This window comes from Lepidochelys kempii, chromosome 8 (genome assembly GCF_965140265.1).
Source record: "Lepidochelys kempii isolate rLepKem1 chromosome 8, rLepKem1.hap2, whole genome shotgun sequence".
Taxonomy (NCBI): domain Eukaryota; kingdom Metazoa; phylum Chordata; order Testudines; family Cheloniidae; genus Lepidochelys; species Lepidochelys kempii.
The window spans coordinates 95,684,001-95,706,980 of NC_133263.1; the positions used below are offsets into that span (position 1 = coordinate 95,684,001).

Consider the following 22,980-nt stretch of genomic DNA (forward strand, 5'->3'; position numbering starts at 1 on the left):
CTTACCTGAGACGTTGAGGAGTCCAGGTCTTCCCGTATCTTGATGACCAGCTCATCAAGGGCAGGTCTCAGGAACAAGTGCAGAGGAGCCTCGATCTGTTGCATTGCACCTGCCGCAACCTGGACCTGTTGATAAAAGAGCAAAAATCCATATTAAGGCCAGTCATAGATTCATAGATACGAAGGTCAGAAGGGACCATTATGGTCATCTAGTCTGACCTCCTGCACAACACAGGCCACAGAATTTCACCCACCCACTCCTGCGAAAAACCTCTCACCTATGTCTGAGCTATAGAAGTCCTCAAATCGTGATTTAAAGACTTCAAGGAGCAGAGAATCCTCCAGCAAGTGACCCGTGCCCCATGCTACAGAGGTAGGCGAAAAACCTCCAGGGCCTCTTCCAATCTGCCCTGAAGGAAAATTCCTTCCCGACCCCAGATATGGTGATCAGCTAAACCCTGAGCATATGGGCAAGATTCACCAGTCCAACAAATAGAGTTCATCACAGGGTTCTCAACTCCACGCGAGCCAGAGCCTTCATTTCAGTGGCTCATTTTCAGGCCAGGTCAGACCTGATTTCCCATGTGAAGAACCACCCACTCACCACAACTCACATCTGCCTGATGTTCCTGGGCCACATGGCCGCCTGTACATATGTGGTGAGTCATGCCCGGCTCCATCTACGACCTCTGCAGGCGTGGCTGGCGTCTGTTTACATCCCCAACAGACACGACCTAGACCAGGTAGTCAGGGTGTCGGATCACATCCTGTCTTCCCTGGAGTGGTGATTGAATCCTGGGTCGATGTTGGAGGGAGATCCCTTCATGGCCCTGGGCCTATCGCTGACCCTGGTCTCAGATGCTTTGGGCTGGGGAGCCCACCTGGGCGAGCTCAGTGCTCAAGGCCAGTGGCTGTGGGACGATCTGGCCCTTCATATCGATGTCAGGGAGCTAAAAGCAGTTCACGTGGCCTGCCAGGCTTTCTTGCCCCACCTAAAGGGCAAGGTGGTACAGGTCCTCACTGACAATACTGCCATGATGTATTACATCAGGCAGGCAGGGCGGAGCCAGGTTGTTGGCCCTTTGCCAAGTTCTCTGCCTTTGGGACTTCTGTGTGCGTCATGCCATTCATCTGGTAGCCGCAGGGCTTACACCTGGTAGACTAGGACATGCTCTGCCTGGGGCACTCTGGGATTCTGTTTAACTACTTAACGCTAACTACTATAAACAACTACTTACAAGGCCCTAAGCCTCAAAGTTTGCCCAGGACCAGGAATGTGCTAGCAGATTATCTCAGCAGGACCTTCTTGTCTCGCCATGAGTGGTCACTCCAGCCGGAGACAGTCAATATGATCTTCCAAAAGTTGGGAACTCCCCAGGTGGACGTGTTCTGTTCACTCCAGGGGATGGACGGGTTCCCTGTCAGATGCTTTCCTGCTCCCGTGGTCAGGGGCCCTGATGTATGCCTTCCCACCAGTGCCATTGATCCACAGAGTCCTTGTGAAGATCAAACCGGACAGGGCAAATGTTATCCTGGTAGCCGCCCTGCCGTGACTACCTCTCTGGCCGGACCTGCTGTCTCAGGACTACAGCAGTATTCTGCATCCGAACCTGGAGGTGTTACTTGTTGGCATGGCTACTGCATGGCTGAATGCGGAAGAGTGGGAATGCTTGGCCCATGTTCAGCAGGTCTTGCTGGGTAGCAGAAAGCCCTCCACCGGAGCGACTTACCTGGCCAAGTGGAAAAGGTTCACGTGCTGGGCTTCACAACAACATATCCAAGATTATCTTCTGCACCTCAAACTTCAGGGCTTGTCCCTGACATGGTTCAGGGTCCACCTAGCCACTATTTCAGCTTTCCACCCTCTGTTCCAAGGCAGGTCAGTCTTCACTCACAACATGACAGCCTGGTTCTTGAAAGGTCTGGAGCATCTCTACCCTCACGTCCCTGTCCCTCCCTGGGATTTGAATCTTGTGCTGTCAAGGCTCATGGGGCCTCCCTTCGAACCTCTGGCTTCCTGCTTCTCTCCTGGAAGGTTTCATTCCTGGTTGCGATAACTTCTACCCTAAGGGTGTCTGAGATCAGGGCTCTTCAGAACCAGCCTGTGTGGTATTCTATAAAGATAAGGTCCAGTTGCAGCCTCACCTGGCATTCCTGCCCAAGGTTGTTTCACAGTTTCATACCAGCCAGGACATATACTTACCAGTCTTCTTCCCAAAGCCCCATAAATCCAAAGAGGAACGCAGGTTGCACACCCTGGATATCAGGAGGGCGCTGGCCTTTATATTGACAGGACAAAACTATTTTGCAAGTCAATGTAGCTGTTCGTTGCAGTGGCAGACAGGATGAAAGGTCACCTGGTGTCTCCTCAAAGGATTTGGTCCTGGACCACAGCTTGCATCCGATGCTGCTATGAGCCGGCGAAAGTGCTTCCATCTGCAATAGTCAAGGAACACTCAACTAGAGCGCAAGCATCATCAGCGGCCTTCCTGGCTCGGGTGCCGATCCAAGAGCTCTGTAGAGCTGCTACCTTGTCGTCTGTTCCACATGTTTACCTCCCATAATGCGCTTAGCCAGCAGGCCCGGGACAAGACTGGCTTTGGCAGAGCAGTGCTGCACGCTGCGAGACCGTGAACTCCGAGCCCACCTCAGTTGATACTGCTTGCGTCACCTAGAATGGAACTGACATGAGCAAGCACTCGAAGAAGAAATGGTTACCTACCTTTCATAACTGTTCTTGGAGATGTGTTGCTCATGTCCATTCCATTACCCGTTCTCCTGCCCCTCTGTCGGAGTTGCCAGCAACAAGGAACTTAGAGGGCATAGGGCCGGCGGTGCCTGATGTATCAACGCATGAGCGCAGCACTCAAGGGGGCACCACTGCCAACCCCATGGATACCTCTAAGACAAAAATTTCCAACAACCGCACACATGGGCACGCACACACCTAGAATGGAATGGACATGAACAACGGAACAGTTACGAAAATATAGATAACCGTGTTTTCCTCCTTATGTGCTCATCACTCTGTAGAAAATATGCATATTCCTTACCTTGAGCAACCCAGGTTATCCTGTGTGAATATCAGTAATAGCTGATAACACAGCAGGAGGAAATGGGGGTAAGGAAACTTCAGTTCTATTCCCAACTCTGACCATTGTTCAGTCTGACTTTGGGCAAGTTACTTCTTGGTACTGCAGTTCCCCCATCTGCAAAATGGGGGTGATATATCCCCTTTGTAAATGGCTTTGAAATCCTCTGGTGCAAGGAGTTTGTAAGAGCAAGGTGTGATCATGCCAATTATTTAAAATGTAAGGAAGGATTGTGGTATTTTCATGTTAGAACAGATGATACCTGATGGGGGGTATGCAGAGGTCAAGCATGGCAAAGTTACTGCTTTTTCCAAGCACTTTCAATGCAATATAACTTTAAATAGTTTTTATCAGTTACTGATGAGAAATGAAATCCTTCTCCATCTGACTCTTAGGGCTTGTCTTCATGTGAAAATTAACCCGGAATAAGGGATGGTGTGAACTTAAAGCAGATTAACTATTCCCAATTAAATCCATGTGTGGACATTCCTTTTCCAGAATAAGATTGCCATATTCCAAATTAGCTCAATCCACTTTCTGATTCTGAATAAGGCATTTCTACCCTAATTCCTGAATGAGCATGTCCACTCATGGAGCTTATTCCAGAATACCTCCCCATGTAGTCAAGCCCTATCATTCAAAGACAGGAGTTGGAAAACCAATAGCTGTCTCTTGGGCTGGGATGAAAACAGCACAGAAGTGCCAAACATACTCACAAATAAGCTTAGCATTGTAAATTTGATTTTTAAAAGTGTATTTTAACATCACTGACCTGTATCCGTGCCGCATGGGCTCCTATGCAGGCATATACAGTAGGGAGGAGTTGCTGGGTTGCTTACTGAGTAGATAACATGTATTTCCTGCTACCCAGCAACCCATCTGCATGTACAGAGAGCAGAAGCTGTTGCTATCCTGGACCTAGTTTATCCTTTGACTTGGGTATAAGGTGACCTCTGAAAGCTGTTTGCTAAACTTGATGCCGTGTGGGGTGCGGGAGAGAGTGGGGATTAATTTGGAATCTTCTGATGCTCTCATGTTCTCCATCTCTCTACTTGGCCCAACAGCTGAGAATCAAAAACCCTTCCAGCAATTAGAGGAAAAAGCAAAGTTGTCTGTGTGGACATGCAAAGATTCCATTCTCAGTGCACGTCCAAATGAGTTCAGATTCTTTTCAATACTAAAGCCCATTGGGGCCCCGCCTGTGCTCCGAGTGCCCCCTCACAACCCATAGTCTATGGCCTAAAGGGCAGGGCTGTTGCAATCCCCTCAGTTCCTTACTACCACACAGAGCTTTGAGATTGAACTCTATAGTGTCCACATTCTCTACTCCTAGCGAGCAGTTCTCTCCTGTTGGGAAAGGATGATTGTTCTTAAGTTTCGTGGTGTTGGGCTTTCTTTGCTAATTAGCTTAAGATACCTAATTTTAGCATGCAAAAAGAAAAGGAGTACTTGTGGCACCTTAGAGACTAACCAATTTGAGCATAAGCTTTCGTGAGCTACCGCTCACTTCATTGCCATCCCTGACAAGGGATCTCTCCCTAGTACAGACCCTCTGTACATTAGCTTAAAATGGCTGGGTTTAAGTTCTGCCCCACACGCACTGCTGCTATGCCAGTGAATAGCAGGCACTTGCGATGCATGCTCTCGTGTGCTGCTCAGTCTGCAAGTCCTTCACCAAAAGAACCTGGAAGGTAAGAGACATGAAGCACCACTTCAGAGCTGGAAGGGGATGGGGAGTTAACAATAGGAAGAGCTCTCCCCTTTCCATTTCACCATTATGTATGGTATAAGGGGTGAACTCATTCACACCAGAAACCCGCTGTTCCTTAAGCCCTTTAGACTGCTTTTCTGTTCTTTAAGGGATGCTGTTCCTATGGCTGAAGTTCTCCGAGCTTCCAAAGTGGACTGACAATATTGTCAGGGATGACTGAAAACCAGCCCAGCCCCCAAGACCCAGTGAGATAAGAGTGAGAAGGCTCATGAGTGTTCTGATTTTCCGGTACTTGCCTTTCAACCAGGCCATCCCTTCCCTCCTCCTGTATAACCGTTGCAATGACTGTGCTCAGAGAGACCGTAAAGAGCATTGGTCTGACTCTTCCCAGAGTGGCTGCAGTGGATGTCAGGGCTGTCTCAGTTTATTACTGTGTGGCTATGGACAAGTTACTAAGTTCAAAGCTGTTCTGTTCACTCCTCACTGAGGAGAAAGAGCCTTCCCAAGAATGACAAGGAGTCCGGTGGCACCTTAAAGACTAACAGATTTATTTGGGCATAATCTTTCGTGGGTAAAAAAGAAGTGGGTTTTTTACCCATGAAAGCTTATGCCCAAATAAATCTTAGTCTTTAAGGTGCCACCGGACTCCTTGTTGTTTTCGGGGATACAGACTAACATGGCTACCCCCTGATACTTATTCCCAAGAATGGTCAGATTCTGGCTGTAAAATCCTTTAGGCCGGGAGCACTCAAATGTTGCCCTCCCCCAGCTGAACCTTCCTCCATTTCTTCATCTGGCCTATGCTGTTCATGGCAGAGTTGATGACCCCTACGGGGCCCTGCTTCAAAGAGGAAACCCACATGCTTTTAGATGTCTCGTCCCTCGTTCACATCTCTTTTGCTGGGCTGCTAAGGGCCTGAGAAGCCATTGAGGGTGTAAGAGCTTGAAGGAGCAAAATGGGCTCCCATCTTAGAGAAATGCTGGTTTGTTTGTTTTTATTTTTGTTTTTAAAGCAGTTGACAAGCCAAAGTTCAGGCTCAGCCTTCCCTTAGTCTGTGTGAGGGCCTCCCCCAGGGCCAAATGAAATCACCCCTGCTCTTTGTGAAACCCCAAGGAAGGTGTCAGATTCCTCTCAGATAATCCTTTAATCCTGGTGCACTGTTTTCAATGGCCCCTTGGGAACAGCTCATATAGACAGTTGGTTCTGTAGCTCCTTGGCTTGTGGCCCCCTCCCACAGAATAGCCAGCATGCAAACTCTTCCCTGTGCCAGCGAGTACAGCTGCCAGAATTGCAAGCCAGCCGGCTGCTGTCCAGGGGCCTCTTGCCTGGCTGTGCTGTTCCTACTTTCCTCTCCAGCTGCTGCTGTTGCTTTCCACACCTCATTCCTGAATCCCCAGGGAGGAAGGGGTTTAAGCATCTTCCAGGTGGTCCTGTTTAGACAGGAGAGTCAGGGCACTGCAGGGTATATTATGCCACCTGGCTTTCCATCAGCCTATTCCCTATTATATTCCCCCTAGAAATCTCTTTTCTCACTCCCTTTGCTCTGACACTGCAGAACTGGATCAGGTATGAAGGGAGCTCTGTGTATCTACCTGAAAAGGCCTCTAGCACTTGGCTGTCACGATTCTTCAGCACCCCTTAAAATTGTGTCCATTCTTCCTTGGCACCTCCCTGCGGCCATATATACTTCTGCATAAGTCTAATTCCCTTATAAGCAGGGAATTGTTTTCAAATGTAACATCTAAATTGGGGTGGTGGCTTATATGCAGATATATATGGTATCTTTGTGCCATGTCCATGGTGATGGGTGATCAATCTTTAAGGTGGGACCTAACAGGGCTCCTGTGCCTTTAAGGCTTCAGTGGTTTATCAGATTTAAGAATGCATTGAGGAGGCCGTCACTGCTCAGCATAAATAGGCTAGGTCCCTACGTGGCCCTCTTCACTGTTGTATCCAGGCACTCTCATTCCATTAGACCTGTCTTTTGGGCTCAAACGCTTTTCTCTGTGAAAGGTGTAAAGCAGGCACCTGGGCATCCTTTCTCCCATCGTGATCTCTGCACCGCAGTTGTGGGAAATGAATACAGCACAGTGTAGTTTAAGGGTACGTCTCCACCTGAGAAGGAAGGCAGGAACTCCAGCTTGAGGAGACACACCTGCACTTGCTTTCATTGAGCTAGCCTGCTAAAAATAGCAGTGTTGCTCTGGCAGGAGGAGCAGCAGCCCGAAGTGCGTACTTGTGGTCCCACAGCTTGCACCTGTCCAGCTGCGTTCTATTTTTAGTGCATTAGCTCAATCAGAGCTAGAGAGGGTATGTCTCCTCAAGCTGGCAATCACACTAGTTTAGACTTATCCTAGTCGTCGGGTGCCCCCAGTGTCCTGACACTGGGGTAATGCTGCTGGAATTTGCACTCCTGCTGTCCACGCTGGCATTAAGATATGCTTGGGCAGTGTAATGTCCTACTTGTTTAATATTTCCAAATCCCACTGTTCCAGGCAGGGCCCCAGCTCCCAGCTTAACTCCTCCGATGGTGGTGCTGGGATTGTATGGCAAATGTTTGCTCTGAACGTACTTTATAGAACGAATGGAACCTGCACTACTCAGGATGTCAGAGCAGCATCTGCCAATACACCCGTATTAGAAGGGGAGTAGCTGAGTGAACTCTTCTGCCTGGAATGTGTTCCCTGGTAGAAAGACTTGTTCCAACAGGGTTTCTCTTGCACCTTTCTTTGATGCAGCTTCTGCTGGCCAGTGACAGAGATGGGATAGGATTAGACCATTGATCCATCTAGTCCAATATGACCCTGCCTGTGGAGTAGCATAGAGCCACTCTCAGAAACCAGCTTCACTGGCAAGGGCTTTACTGTATTACAAGGTGGGCATGCTCACTCAAGACCGTCAGAAATGTAACATTCCAAAACTCAATCTTGTTTACATTAAAAAGGAACCTCTTGTTTGTTCCCTTCCCCATATGACCTTCATTTCTGTTAGGCAGCCACCTCTCCAATACAGCTACCAGATGAGGACCACTGGCCCCTTCCATGCTGTGCTTCTGCTATAGTAAGACTGAGCCACGAGACATCTGCTGAATGGAGAGGAGTGGCAGGGGACAAAGTGGCTGAGGATAGGTTTCCCACCCCTCCTTGGGGAAAATAGCCCTGAATGATTTTAGAAATCCATGAGAGGAGAGTGCTGGAAGATCAACTCCCTGGTGACCAGGCGCTCCAGTGAGCAGCATTGTCACAGGGTGGACAGGAAGCAGACTGGGATCCCTGTATAAATGTTCAGCCCCTCAAGATCTAACAACAAGCCCCAGGGAAGTATTATCCATGATGTAGAGACGGGGAAACTGAGGCAGCGTGGATGGTAGCATTTTTTGGGAGTTCCTAGCTCTCAAGCTGCTGGCCTAGGTTGCTTCTCTAAAACCTGAAACTCTGGGGGTGGGGAAGAAACCACTACCAGAGGGAAACAGTGAGGATGCTGTGTGCCTGACCAACTTTCCCCAGCTCCTTATACTTCTGACAATAATACTCTGCAATGGCTCCCAGTCTCTGTGGCTGTGAGAATGCTACTGAACTCTTGTGTCCAGCTCTAGCGGTCAGGGCAATTGGGCATGATTTAAATAGTAGATTTTAATTCTGTTTTGCATTTGTTCTTTTGTTTTCCTGAAGAGAGGTTGATTCTTATTGGTTGGTAACCATTAACCAAAAACAACTAAACTATAGCTAACAAAACTAAAATTTTGGTTCTTCCTTTTACTAACCAGGAGGCTGCACAATGTCTACACACAGTTATTTAAGCAAATATATAAAATAACAAAATATGTAAAAACTAAGAATCTGAATAAATGTATGTTAAGAAATGCATCACTTACCATTTTCTATTTGCTCTATTCTTTTTACCTGTGATTTGTAGTTGAGCTCTGGATGGAAATTGGAATTAAATTAAAAATGCACAAAAACATTTTAAAATTGGTTTTTTAGTTAAATAAAACTATCAAAAATGCTGCACACAATAAGGAGTAAATTTTATCAAAACATGTTTTTCATTTAAAACTGATTAGACCAAGGAAGAATTAATAGTACTTGGTAGATTGAACTGATTGGTGGCCACAAATCATGTCCTGCAGGATTTTAAAACATTCTCACCTAGTTTTTATTTGGAGATTGGAAGAGGAAAACAAGCTTTCCTTTTTCCATTCCCAATCAGTTTTCTAACTTTGAATGAACTAGTCATTGAAATGAATTAGTTGAATAAACTGAAATGAAGGATATATTCTCTCTGTACCTGCAGAGGTGGCTACAGTTGTCAACAGCTTGTTTAGCACATCAACTAACTCTGCTTCCAGGTGTGTAGCCAGTGCCTTCCACCAGTTCAATGGTCTGACCTTCTTTAAAACTCTGGCAGCAAATATATACTGCTTGAAAATTACTTTTACGTAATTGGAAGTATTTTAATAAATTATAGTACATTTTGGACCTTAAAATCGATTATCATTTCAGATTTCATTTTAAATATTTTTATTTTTAAAAGGAAAAATGTATTTCATTAAAAATATAATTTAAATTAAAAATCTTATTTTATCATTGACTTCTTTTTATCCTCCTACTGCACAGCTCATACAGCTATAGGAGGAGGACTGGATTTTATTCCTGCCCATGTGTCCTCAGCAAACTTAAATTCTGATTACAGTTTTAATTCTGTCCTTGGTGCTAAGAATTCAGCTTAAAAATAACACAAGATTAGGTGCTGATGCATTAGCAGAAAAGAACTGAGGTTGACTTTCAGATCCATGGCTGAGTGAGTTATGGAAGAAAAACATTGTGCTGCAGGTCCAACCTGCTGAAGTCAGGATAATTGGGGGGAGGGATAGCTCAGTGGTTTGAGCATTGGGCCTGCTAAACCCAAAGTTGTGAGTTCAATCCTTGAGGGGGCCATTTAGGGATTTGGGGCAAAAATTGGGGATTGGTCCTGCTTTGAGCAGGGGGTTGGACTAGATGACCTCCTGAGGTCCCTTCTAACCCTGATATTCTATGATTCCTTCACACTTTGGCATGGTGGCCATGCCTGAAGAGCAAGCCTAGTAACTCCATGCTTTCACCACTGTCAAGAGCCCATGCATCTCCTGCATGTTAGTGCAGGGTAATGTTCTTTCCAACTGTGTATTGCACAGCCAGCAGATACACTCAGTTCAATGGTAGATTTTTCTGGTGGGTCATGCCCTTCCAACTACGTGCTCTATCAGGCATAACCCTCCTTAGCTTAGAAAATCAGACAAGAATAATAGCCCTTATCTATGCTTCTGTTGCTTTTGTATAGGAAGGTACAGAAGAAACTTTCCTGTTGGTTCTTGTTGGGTTACGTACTAATTTGTTAATACAGGAATAAGAAATTGCCAAGATGCACAAAAAAAAATAGTCTCCGGGGCCTAGCCTAGGGATAATTCTCTCCCACATTTGTTTTCATTAGTTAAATGCACAAGGAGGGTATGTACCAGCCAGGGTTCCAGTTGAGTACTGAGTTGACAGGGTAGCACTATTTGCCCAAGCCGTAGTTTGATTTTATACCAGGCCCGCTTCAAGGAAACATACTGTTTAAGAAACAACTCTCCCCTTGAACAGCATGAAGGATTCAGCATGAGAAATGTTTTATCTAAGCCCTGAATACCTGTTGAAATAGTACAGACAGGAGATCAATGAGTGGGAGCAGCTTGAAAAGCCTGTCACAAAACACTCTGGCTGGTCCCTGCAGGGGCCAGGCTTAGAATTGTCACAGTACTGTAGAAATCGGAGGAGGAGGTATTTCTCTGCTCATAAGAGAGGGAAACAAGGGGGTAGTCGAGGCATGTTGAGAATACTGATTACTCGTGGTTACTGAGTATACGCCTTTTCCTACATTCATATGAGATGCTCACAAAACCTAGCCTGGTCTCCAGCTGGTGCTGGGTCTGCTCTGTACATAGAGCAGGGGTGGGCAAACTTTTTGGCCTAAGGGCCACATTGGGGTTCTAAAACTCTATGGAGGGCCGGGTGGGGAAATCTGTGCCAAACAGCCTGGCCCCCGCCCCTGACTGCCCCCCTGGGCCCCTCCAATGCCCCTGCTCCTTGTCCCCTTACCGCAACACCCAGGACCCCACCCCCCATCCAACCCCCCCGTCCCCTGACTGCCCTGATGCTTATCCACAGGCCCCCTGGGACTCCCACACCTATCCAATTGCCTCCTGACTGCCTCCCAGGACCCCCTGCTCCTTATCCAACCCCATCTCCACCCCCTTACCAGGCTGCTCAGAGCACCAGTACCGGCAGCCATACCGCCGTGCAGCCCAGAGTGCTGGCAGCATAGCGAGCTGAGGCTGTGGGGGAGGGGGGATAGCAGGGGAGGGCTGGGGGCTGGCCTCCCCAGCTGGGAGCTCAAGGGCCAGGCACGAGGGTCCCATGGGCTGTAGTTTGCCCACCTCTGCTGTAGAGCCTGTCCAGCTTTTACTGGTGGCTCCTGCTTAAGTGTGTTCCTCCATGGGGCCTTTACATTCTCTCTGCAATGTCTGACACCCCATTACTGCCTATATTTAGCTAAGTGACAATCCCAGAGACTCGCTTTAGGCACCCTCTGGGCTAGATTTCAAAGCATGTTAGCCAGAACAAAGCTCATGCTAGCAAGGGCCTATCACTGCTTCCCTGGCCTGCAAATGTAAGAATGAGCTGTGCGTGACACAGTCCTACAAACCAGTATCTGCTCTAGTCAATGGCACACTTCTGTAAAATGGCCCCCTGGGGCTTCTTGCAGCCTTAAGCTTCTGCCTGTGTCCCCCCTATTGAACCTCTGGGGCACTGTTCTTTCTTACTGCCTTTCTAAATTGCCCTTCTCTTCACTCTCACCCCAGCCAGCGATCTCCAAGTTCTATTCACCCTCTTCCATAAGAAGGTAGTGCTTCAGCCTACTCAAGTCTCTTCTGCGGGGTGTCTGAATTTCATTTGAACTGCTCCATCTCTCTTCCCTACCCCCAGTCATTCCTGGAGGCAGCGATCCTGTGAAGTGGAGCTGTTCCTGTACTGAGAGCCCTAAAGGTTTCTGTAAATAATCCTGCCTTCTATTTTGCCTGTCAGTGAAAGTGTTCAGAGGGGACTCAAGCTCAACACCAGCCTGTCTAAATGGCCAGTAGAGTATATTGAAAGCTGCTGTACCCGAACAAGCATGTGTGGTGCTTTGCCTCAGGTGGAATGGACTCTTAAGAGGCAGGGCCACCACCTTTTGGCAACCAGCAGTTTACTGCACTAAGGCCTGGGTGCTTCCAGCTAGTGCCAACGCTGCTGTGAGGGAGCCAGTAGGGGAAACTGACACCTCCGAAGCAAACCAAACAAGCATTTTTCTGTTTTTTCTCCCATCTGTGAGCCCCCTCCTACTCACATGAACATTAAACCTCCCATTTTCGGTGGGAATCCAGGCTCCATGCGGGGCTGTAGTGTAACGCTGCCCTGCCTACTTCCCACATGCACATGAATGAACCCGCAATAGTTCTTGGAGCATTTGGAATCCTGGGCCCTGCCAGCTGCTGTCAGACTGGGGTTTAGAGTTTGAGTTGCAGACAGGCAGCCGATGGCCCGCGGACCGGCACCAGTCCACGGACCACCACTTTGAGTAGCACTGGTCTAAAGTACCAGCTGCAAGAGCCAGGAGTGGTGCTGCTCTAAGGCTTGCCTCAGTAAACTTCCCATTGCTGAGCTCTGCAGGGAGGTTACTTCCACACGGTCGCTATCTAGGTGCACAGCCAGGGTCCTGTGCACATGTTGGAAGATGGTGGTACAGCCCTTCCCCCCCCCCCCACACCCGGGGGGGTTTACTGCCCACTTCTGGTGCAGGAGTTCATCATTCCTAGCTACTCTCCCAGCTCTGGTGGAGATACTGCCATGTTTGACAGCTGATAAACTTCTGTACCTGCCGCATCAGTATTAAACCTGGCCGTCCTGGGAGTGCAAATAGGATTGTAAATGTTGACCATCCTCAGGATACTTTCTCTAGGATAAGTTAGCACCTAGAGCAGGAATGGAGGGAGCCAATTTCATGGAGGTACTTGGGTTATGTTGCTTCTGCAGTGTGTCATCTTTATTCTGGAAAGGAACCTAAGGGAGCAGGGCCATTGGCTAGCCTATTCTAGGCCAACTGCTTGTAATTGTTCTGAGAGCCATGTGACACAGCAAATGCCAAACCAAGCTGGAGCAGCAATATATTGGCACCTGACAGGCAATGCAGTTTTTGTATAGCTATTAGTCCAGATTTATTCCTATATAATTATATGCAAAGAATAGACTCCAACACAATTTGAATAGATGAGCTATTCATCTCTTGGGCAAGCAGAATTAATATAATCTAGATAGATGTAGTACATCAATTGATTTCCCCCCCCCCCCAGCATTTGCCCTTGCATATTGAATTTTTCAACTTGATTTTACAGAAGTTGACTTCAAGATTTATTGGGTAAAACTGCTGGGTATAACCCAGAATTTGGCTAGTGAAACTCTGACTTCCTAAACAATTTGAGTAGGGGCTAAGGCTCTTTGTTTTCTATTATAGGACCACCCAGGTGGTTTTTACCCAGAGCATCAGCCAAGATAAGAAAGCAGAGACTAGTATCAGATTTGAGACACTAGTATGCTCAAGAATTCCTTTAGCACTGAGCCTTAACACTGCAAACCATCATGTTATTTCCTACATGGGAGTGTGGAGTGAGAAAATGCTTACATGTGAGCTACAGCCAATCCAGCCTCCTTGCTTTCAATTACAGACACTGATCTGAAGGTAGAGAGTCTAAATTCATAAGGGTGTGTGAGTAAGAATTCATAGATTTCAAGCCCTGACAGGATCATTATGATCATCCAGTCTGACCTCCTGTATAACACAGGCCATAGAACTTCCCCCAAAAAATTCCTACAGCAAATCTGTTAGAAAAACATCCAATCTTGATTTAAAAATTCTCAGTGAGGAAGAATTCACCCCAACCCTTGATAAATTGTTCCAATAGTTAATTACCCTCATTGTTAAATTTACACTATATTTCTAGTCTGAATTGGTCTAGCTTCAACTTCCAGCCACTGGCTTGTTATACCTTTCTCTGCACATTGAAGAGCATACTATTAAATATTTGTTCCCTGTATAGGCACTTCTAGATTGTACTCAAGTCACACTTAACCTTCTTTGTTAAGCTGAACAGATTGAGTTCCTTGAGTCTATCATTTAAGGCATGTTTTCTGATCTTGTTAATAAGTCATTTTTGTGGTTCTTCTGACCCCTCTCCACTTAATTAATACCTTTTTTGAATTGTGGTTCTGAGGCCACTTACTATTGAAGCACCACAGGGTATGTTTACACTACACCTGGGAGTGAGCTTCCGAGCCCCGGCGGACAGACTTGAGCTAGCATGCTAAAAAGCAGTGTGGTCATTGCAGCTCTAGCAGAGAGAGACTCTGGCTACCCACCCGAGCTCTCTCCGAGCTAGGGGCTCCATCCTTTCCCCACCCCTAACTAGTAACTATGGAAACAAACTGTTTTGACACCTTTGCAGGCTAACAGGACTCTACCAGTAATTGTGCCCTGAAGAATTTCAGTTCTCTGCCTCCAGAGAAATGCCATTTTGATGGTAATACGATAATCTAAAGTAAATCACTAATAAGGAGCTGGGCACCAAGTTATCCAAAAATATACTAGAAGTAAAACCCAAGTGTGGTGATTGTGAAGGCACACTGTCCCCCAAGACTTTATGCATAAAGCTTTATAAGGTGGGTTTTCTACATAATGCAACTTGGAACTATTGTGTTGTTTGCTTTGGAGTCAGGTACCCACTCAACACATTCTGTGCTCAGGTTCTGCTCTGTGTGGATTTCTGCTCTCCCAGCTGCTACATCCAGAATTTGCTCCTACAAACAGAAATAAATGGCAGTTTGTATATTCCCTCTTGGTGATGGTGGAAAGTTGGGAAAGTACTAACTATGGCTGGGTTCATTAACTTAATGCATGTGTGTATAATGGTACAGTTAAGCCACTGCAATGGAAGTTTATATTCAACAGCACACACTTACTTTAAAAAAAAGTCTTTATTTTCAAAAATTGTTAGGTTTTAAACCCTTAGATTACTTCATTTAAGAGCAGTATACTATCACATTTGCTTAGCTGTACGATCTTCTGATGAAAAAATAGCAGAAATTAACTTAAAGGATTTTGGTATGAGTAGAATCTTGCACAGCTCCATGCAAATACAGTGCCAGAAACTTCTTGAAAGTGTCAGGTCGATAGCCATATATTCCAGGAGGAAACTGTGGAGAAGAGACTTGGATATTCAGTTTGTAGTGAACTGATACTTAGCCAAGTAATAGTCTTTTATTTTACTCGAAAACAACTTGAACTATGGCAGTCTATCTGAAACAAGCCTTCTTTGACAGGCAAGTGGGTTTGAGTGTATTTCCATTGGCATTACACTGATGGGTGGGGAATTTACCTAATGAGATTGAAGAGTCTTCCTAGTCTAAGGGGAGCTGATAGTAATATTCTCTCCATTTACTTCATATTGAAGCTGACTGTTGCATGCAAACATACATTTCCTTAGTTACTTCACTGGAGAATAACTTTTCAATAAGCACAATGAAATTGTACATCTATGTAAGAGGTCTCCATTTTAGCAAGTTTAATATAAATTGCAATGCAGCTGAATACATGGATGGATATATATAAACAAACAAAACAAACAGACTGATAGTTATTCTCTATTAATTCAGTGTACCAAAGTTTTATCAGAACTAAACAGCCTATTGTCCTATCTATATCAATACCATCTGTACAAGCGCCCAAGGCTCAAAATATATGTAAAGGGGCAGGATTTCGACTATATAATTCTGGTGAGTAAACTAGTTCTCTCAAGCTTGTTAACTTACCTTGACAACTCTCTTCCTGATTCCTGGAAGATACCGGATGTAGTCATACATATACTGATCAGAATCAATCCAGACAAGGTTTTTAACACCAGCGCTAGAAGCCAAGTCTGTTGTATTTAACTGGAACACCATGAACTGGAAAATACGACCCTCTGTACCAATGCTTTGTACTACTACCGGGTGTTCTAAAACTTTGGGATCATCCTAGGTGGAGGAAGAGTTACAACAGACACTGGATGAGAAGATGCAGAATCAGCAATCATTTGGTTTAAAGCCAGGACTTTAACAAATGTGTTATCTTGCCCAGAAAGTTACTCTATTCAAACAGGTTTTGAATATAGATTTTGCATTTAAATTAGGGCTGTTAACTCACACAATTAACAAAAAGATTAATTGCGATTAATTGCAGTTTCATTGTTAAACAATAGAATACCAATTGAAATTTATTAAATATTTTGGATGCTTTTCTACATTTTCAAATATATTGATTCCCATTACAACACAGAATACAAAGTGTACACTGCTCACTTTATATTTTTGATTACAAGTATTTGCACTGTAAAAATAGTATTTTTCAATTCACTTCATACAAGTACTGCAGTGCAATCTCTTTATCGTGAAAGTGCAACTTAAAGGTAGATTTGTTACATAACTGCACTCAAAAACAATGCAAAACTTTAGAGCATACAAATCCATTCAGACAATCACTAAAACAAACAAGTTTGCTTACATTTACGGGAGATAATGCTGCCCCCACTTCTTATTTATGGGACCTTTGTAGCCAGCATTGCAAAGTATTTACGTGCCAGATATGCTAAACATTCGTATGCCCTTTCATACTTCGGCCACCATTCTAGATGACATGCTTCCATGCTGATGATGCTTGTTAAACAAATAATGGGTTAAATTTGTGACTCAACTCCTTGAGGGAGAATTGTTTGTCTCCAGCTCTATTTTACCTGCATTCTGCCATAGGTTTCGTGTCATAGCAGTCTTGGATGATGACTCAGCACATGTTCATTTTAAGAACGCTTTTGCTGCAGATTTGACAAAACGTAAAGAAGGTACCAATGTGAGATTTCTAAAGCTAGCTACAGCACTCGACCCATGGTTTAAGAATCTGAAGTACCTTCCAAAATCTGAGAGGGATGAGGTGTGGAGCATGCTTTCAGAAGTCTTAAAAGAGCAACACTCTGATGCGGAAACTACAGACCCCGAACCACCAAAAAAGAAAATCAGCCCTCTGCTGGTGGCATCTGACTCAGATGATGAAAATGAACATGCGTCGATCCGCACTGCTTTGGATTGTTATCAAGCAGAACACATCATCAGCATGGACGCATGTCCTCTGGAATGGTGGTTAAAGCCATATGGGACATATGAATCTTTAGCGGATCTGGCATCTAAAGATCTTGAAACGCTGGCTACAACAGTGCCATGAGAACACCTGTTCTCACTTTCAGGTGACATTGTGAACAAGAAACAGGAAGCATTATCTCCTGCAAATGTAAACAAACTTGTTTGTCTGAGCAATTGGCTGAACAAGAAATCAGGACAGTGTGGACTTGTAGGCTCTAAAGTTTTAATATTTTTGAATGCAGTTTTTTTTGTACATAATTCTACATTTGTAAGTTCAACTTTCACGGTAAAGAGAGATTGCACTATCGTACTTGTATTAGGTGAATTGAAATATAGTATTTCGTTTACAAATATTTGCACTTTAAAAAGCAATCAGAAATATAAAGTGAGCACTGTACACTTTGTATTCTGTTGTAACTGAAATCAATATTTGAAAATGTAGAAAACACCTAAAAATATTTAAATAAATGGTATTCTATTGTTTAATAGTGTGATTAATTGCAATGAATTTTTTAATCATGCATTCAATCACGATTAATTTTTTTAATCGCTTGACAGTCCTAATTTTAATTAAATATCATTCAAATGGCAATGGAATATAGATGTAAACTGAACTACATGTCTGTTCTAGTTTTTCATTTCAGTTACACACAAGACAGTTGCTTCACTGATTTCTACCCATTGCCAGTCTACTCTTAACCTTCATTAACACACTAAAATAATTGCTATTGGTATAATAAGGTGTTACTCTGAATTGGCAAACATCTTAATCAAAACATGTCTATAAAGGTTACCTATAAATCCCTGGCCTACAAAATCACTAGATATCAATGCAGATTTCAAAATATTGCAATGTCAGACTTAATAGAATTCACAGGCTCTCACCTCTAGGTCATCAGTTCAAATTCAATCCAGGTCAACAGTGACTAAGTCATTGCCATCGAGTGGCCTCTGATTCTCACTCCCGTTTCAAAGGGAGAGGTGTCCACATCACAAAAAGTCCACTGTGGTTGGCATCCTTCTTGGAACTTTCAGCTACAATGCTAAGGACTGAACTACCCACTCCCACCTAGTGTTCATTCTTCTAGGTCAGGATTGTGGCACAAGGATGGGATGGCATAGGAAAGCTTGAACCACAAACTCTGTGCTATATTTGTCTGAATTAAAACTCAGCAACAGATACCTCCTCTCTCCACAGTTAAGATAAAGTGCAGGTAGTAAGTAAGTATTTCAACAATCTACCTTCAAGTCTGGGAGCTCCAATTTTGTACACTTGAAAGCAAAACTCTCTTTGCTGCTGGCTTGCAATTTATTCATCTCCAACCACCCCAGTTGTACTGCACCTTTAGATAATACCATTACAACAGCCTCCATGAACAATGACTTCTACTATAGAAGTAGTAAGGTATGACAGTCATTTTAATACGTACCCCATACAGAATCTTGGCCTTTGCCAGTGCATTGCCAAAAGCAAACATGAGCATTTTAGCCCGGAGTTGTTCTGGTCTAAATCGGACTGGACGAACGTTGGCTGATTCCACAAAGTACAGAGTGTGAGGATGAGGGTAGGGATAACCCTCTCTAAAACCTGGGTTATAGGTAACCATGAGATACAAAAAAACAGTTTAATACAAAGTTAGTCTTTCTTTTACTCTCTTCAGTAATTATTAAATTTGTATTAACACAGGTTAGACTTACTGCTGTGAAGAACATGTAAGATACCCTATAGCAGCACTAGCCAATTGGCTAATCCATTCTCAACTGTACACCATCTAACCTCAGCACATGAAACATTTAAGGGAATGGGGAAGTTAAAGATTTTAGTGCTGTCCACTAGTACATAAATATTCAAGCTAATGTTTAAGTGCTACGTAACTTTTACCTGTATAATTTCGTTCTTCATATACATTAACTTCCTGAAGATCAATTGTAGGAGAGATGGGATGGAAGGTCTCTAGAATGTGGTTTTCAGTAGCCAGAATCTCATCCTTGGAGGCTATTGGCAATAATGGATTAATGGCATTCAAAAGTATTCCATTCATGCCACGAACCTGAAGAATAGATGATTCTGTAAAAAGAGATTATATTGCATGCACACATTAAACAAAGACTCACTAAATATTCATACTTAATTTAGAATAAATCTACCACACTATTAGATTTATTCTTCTATTGCTATAATTTTACTGTAATATGTATTCTAAGGAAAAGATGCCCTAGGTTTCATTTGCTAATGTTTAATACTCTATGGAAAAATGAAGCCATAGGCTGACCCCTGCAGAGTCAACCATGAAGTGTCACAATAGTATTACTGCACAAATACTGATTTATTTTGCAAGGCACCTCTCTTTTCCCTCCTCCTCCCGCCCACGATTGTTAAGTAGCAGCCCAACTGGAGACAACATTTTACACAGAATACAAAAATAACACTTCTATTTATTTAGTTCACTAGCTACTGATCCCATGTAAGTGTGGCTTGAAAGATTGTACAGATTTCATGCACACACTGTAGTAAACAAATGATCAGTTCTTTAGGATTCTATCAGGATTACAAGTAAAGAGAAAGAGAGAAGTGTTTTCTACAAAAAAAAAAGAAAGAAAGAAGTTACTAACCTCTCTCCCATGTAGCTGCCACTTTGTAGTCTCTAGCCAACATTCTTTTAGCGAGGGAAGGATACTTGCTAGCCATTGTCCTACACAAATGTAACAAGTCTTCCAAGAGTACAGGGCTTTAGAATGAGACAAGGATTAGTAGGATAGGATACAAAAATGACTTTGAAAGTTATGAAATATGTAACGTTTCCAAATGGTTAATGCAGATTTGTTTAATACTTCAATCCATCTGACATACCAATCATGTTCCAAGTTGGCAATGATAATGTTTACTTTCAATTATTAAAACAATTGACATCTGTATTAGCTAGGATGTGATCCAAAATAGAACTAAGTTTGTACAAACCCACAGACTGTTACACACTTTGACATAAGATGAAAACAAGTTTTGAATATACTCACAAGTACAACTGTAAACAAGTGAGTGCTGGCAACCAGATACAAACTAAATTCACCTCAGTAACATTAAACAGTAAATATAATGTTCTGCTGGTAATATAGTTTTAAAAAAACCTGATACTTTTAACGGGCTGTTTGAAGCAGAGCTGCCCTGAAAAGGCTGCAGTATAAGTAAAGATTTCTTTAACTTTTGAGGACTTACCAATAACTCTCTCTCTTGGGAATAAGTTCAGTGGTATTCCAGACACGTGCATGAGAAACTGCATTTTGTACTCGCTCATCCTGATTCTCTAGTTGGTTGGCTGGTTCATCAATAATACTAAGTACTTTTGGAGGTAAGCCTTCCATTAGCTTGGTCTTTGTTAGCCAGAGTGCTTGCCTTACTCCTTGGAGTCAAATCAAAATATATTTATTGAAGATATTCAGCAGTGTTACCTATGCCATAAATGGGTTAATATAAAAATGGTCTTTTACCTATTGAATCTTAAGCACTTATGCTACCACTAATATAGAATACTTCTCAGCATGACCAAGTTATCAGGAACATTAATTTTATGTAGTCTGACCACTTTCATTTATGTACAACATCGAAAAAAGTATGCATGCCTCATTAGCACCATAAGTTACACCATGCAATATTTATTGAAAGAGGTTAGTTTATAAGTGTTTTTCCCTACTCATTTTTTAATTCTAGTATATATTGGCTTATGAATTACAAGGAAACAAGATATGAGGGACTACGTATAGCACAGCAGAGAATGGGGTAAAAACATTTCTTTGCATATTATACTTAATGTTAAACATAAATGGGATCTTGCATTCTGCTGCATGCATAGTTCATCTGAAATTAAGTGCTGGTATACCAAAGAGAAAGAGAGCCTGTACCCCTTGCCAAAGTTTTAGCTTTCTGTTTAAATTATCATAGTAGCTGGGGCCCCAACAAAAGTCAGAGCCCCACTGTACACAGCCCTGTACCTTAAGGGGACATAGTTCCTAACCTGCAGCCCTTACAGACTAATCCAGTATTTTTGTTGGTCCACCCTCCTGAGAAAGTCGGTGCTAGACTACTATGCGCACCACTATTCTTGTATACAAGTGAGTGGCGGGGGGAGGGGGGGGGGAGAGCGCAGCAGAGCCCACACCCCACCACAAGTCAGGTTACAGCCACTCCAGCCAATGCAAAATGCCTTTTTGATATGAGCTGTTTTAGGACAACAAGCAGCCTCCACCTGAGTTATAGGTAGGGCCCTACCAAATTCACGGTCCATTTTGGTCAACTTCATGGTCATAGGAGTTTTTAAATTATAAATGTCATGATTTCAGCTATTTAAATCTGAAATTTCAATGTTACAACTGTAGGGGTAGTAACCCAAAAAGGAGTTATGGAGGGGAGGTGGGTTGCAAAGTTACTGGAGGAAGTGTTGTGGTACTGCTACCCTTACTTCTGCACTGCTGGTGACAGTGCTGCCTTCAGAGCTTGAAGAGCAGAAGTTGTTTGCTGAGAGCCCAGCTCTAAAGGCAGACCGGCTGCCAGCAGCAGTAAGGATGGCATAGTATGGTATTCCCACCCTTACCTGGGAGCTGCTGCTGGTGTGGTGCTGCCTTCAGAGCTGAGCACCTGGCCAACAGCCACCACTCTCCAGCCGCTCAGCACAGAAGTAAGGGTGGCAATACAGTGATTCCCCCCCCAAAAAAACCCCCACACTTGTGATCTCCCTGCAACTCCCTTTTGGGTCAGAACCTCCTATTTGAGTAATGATGGTCTTCTCTCTGAAATTCGTACAGGGTAAAAGCACACAGAACCCCAGATTTCACAGTGTGTGATGTGTTTTTCATTGTCCTGAATTTGGTAGGGTCCTAATTATAGGCTAGGTCTGGCAGCTAGTTGTTGCATATTATTGTAATTGTCCCTTGACTGCTACTCCTGCTCTCTCAGGCAGGCCCCTCTACACCCCTCCTCCCAATCTAAGGTATGTATATGACCCCATCACTTGTAGCATCTGAGCACCTCACAACCTCATGTATTTACAATAGCGCGATGGGGGCGGGCAGGGCAGCGGCTGTTATCCCCAGCTACGGCAGCTGCAGTGAGGCACAGAGCTGCAGCAACTTGCCCAAAGTGACCCAGGACAGCAGTGCCAGCTCAGGCAACTGACCCTGGCTCTCCCGAGGCTGGTGTTTCACCTCACCCCCACCCTGCTGCCTGCCCAGGCAGGGCTGGGCGCTGCTGCCCGCTCCCAGCCCCCGGAGGCCTGGCTCACCCACCCACCCTCCACCTCTCCCCCGCGCCCGCTACCTTCCAGCATCTTGGTTCGCTGGTGGCACACGTAGCAGACGCGCTCCTTGTAGAGGGGCATCGCCTCGTAGCGCGGCCCCGGGGAGTGCCGGGGGTCGTGCCAGCCCCGCTCCCAGCGCGGGTGGCGGGGCCGGGCCAGCCAGGGCACGAAGTGCTGCTTGCCCGCGTAGGTGACCTGCTCCAGCCCGGGGATCTGCTCCTGCACCGGCCGCTTGTCCTGCCAGCTGCGGGGCAGCGGGGCCCCCGGGGGCGGCCCGCGGGTGGTCCAAGGCGTGCGGGGCAGCGGCCTGTCCGGGGCCTGCACAGTCTTGCCGCGGTGCGGCCCACGCGGGCCCCACGCCCGCAGCGCCCCGGCCGCCGGCCTCACAGGCCACCACAACCCCGCCATGCTCGGCTCCCGTCAGGGACTCCGGCCCTGGCCCTCCTCGGCCCAGCCACCCGGAAGAGTCACCGACTGGGGGCCGCCATTTTCCCTAGCGCGGGGCACACCGGGTACGCAGCGCGCTCGCTCGCTATCCCGGCGACTGGCGGCTCCGCCGGCCAATGACGCCTGCGTGAGCCCTGTCTGTTCCCGCCCTCCCGGCGAAAGGG

General features: G+C 45.1%; 1 protein-coding gene across 1 annotated transcript; it reads right to left on the minus strand.

Annotated features, from left to right (window-relative positions):
• Nucleotides 1-14,869: 14,869 nt before the first annotated feature.
• On the minus strand, nt 14,870-22,909 carry MRPL37 (mitochondrial ribosomal protein L37). The gene is made up of 7 exons (XM_073357619.1): nt 22,390-22,909; nt 20,296-20,479; nt 19,695-19,810; nt 18,964-19,149; nt 18,512-18,669; nt 15,723-15,926; nt 14,870-15,107 (listed from the first exon to the last, which is right to left on the minus strand). Exons 1-7 carry the CDS (start codon nt 22,775-22,777, stop codon nt 15,003-15,005), a joined length of 1,341 nt encoding a protein of 446 aa, XP_073213720.1. The 5' UTR covers nt 22,778-22,909; the 3' UTR covers nt 14,870-15,002.
• Nucleotides 22,910-22,980: the final 71 nt, after the last annotated feature.

What these genes read in the sequence shown, in the direction of transcription:
- MRPL37 (XM_073357619.1), bottom strand. Translation starts at nt 22,777, where the DNA reads ATGGCGGGGTTGTGGTGGCCTGTGAGGCCGGCGGCCGGGGCGCTGCGG. An exon ending in CCCAAGAGAGAGAGTTATTG is followed by an intron (nt 19,811 to 20,295) that starts GTAAGTCCTCAA and finishes CTCATTCTAAAG; the next exon opens with CCCTGTACTCTTGGAAGACT. An exon ending in TCAGGAAGAGAGTTGTCAAG is followed by an intron (nt 15,108 to 15,722) that starts GTAAGTTAACAA and finishes TCTTCTCCACAG; the next exon opens with TTTCCTCCTGGAATATATGG.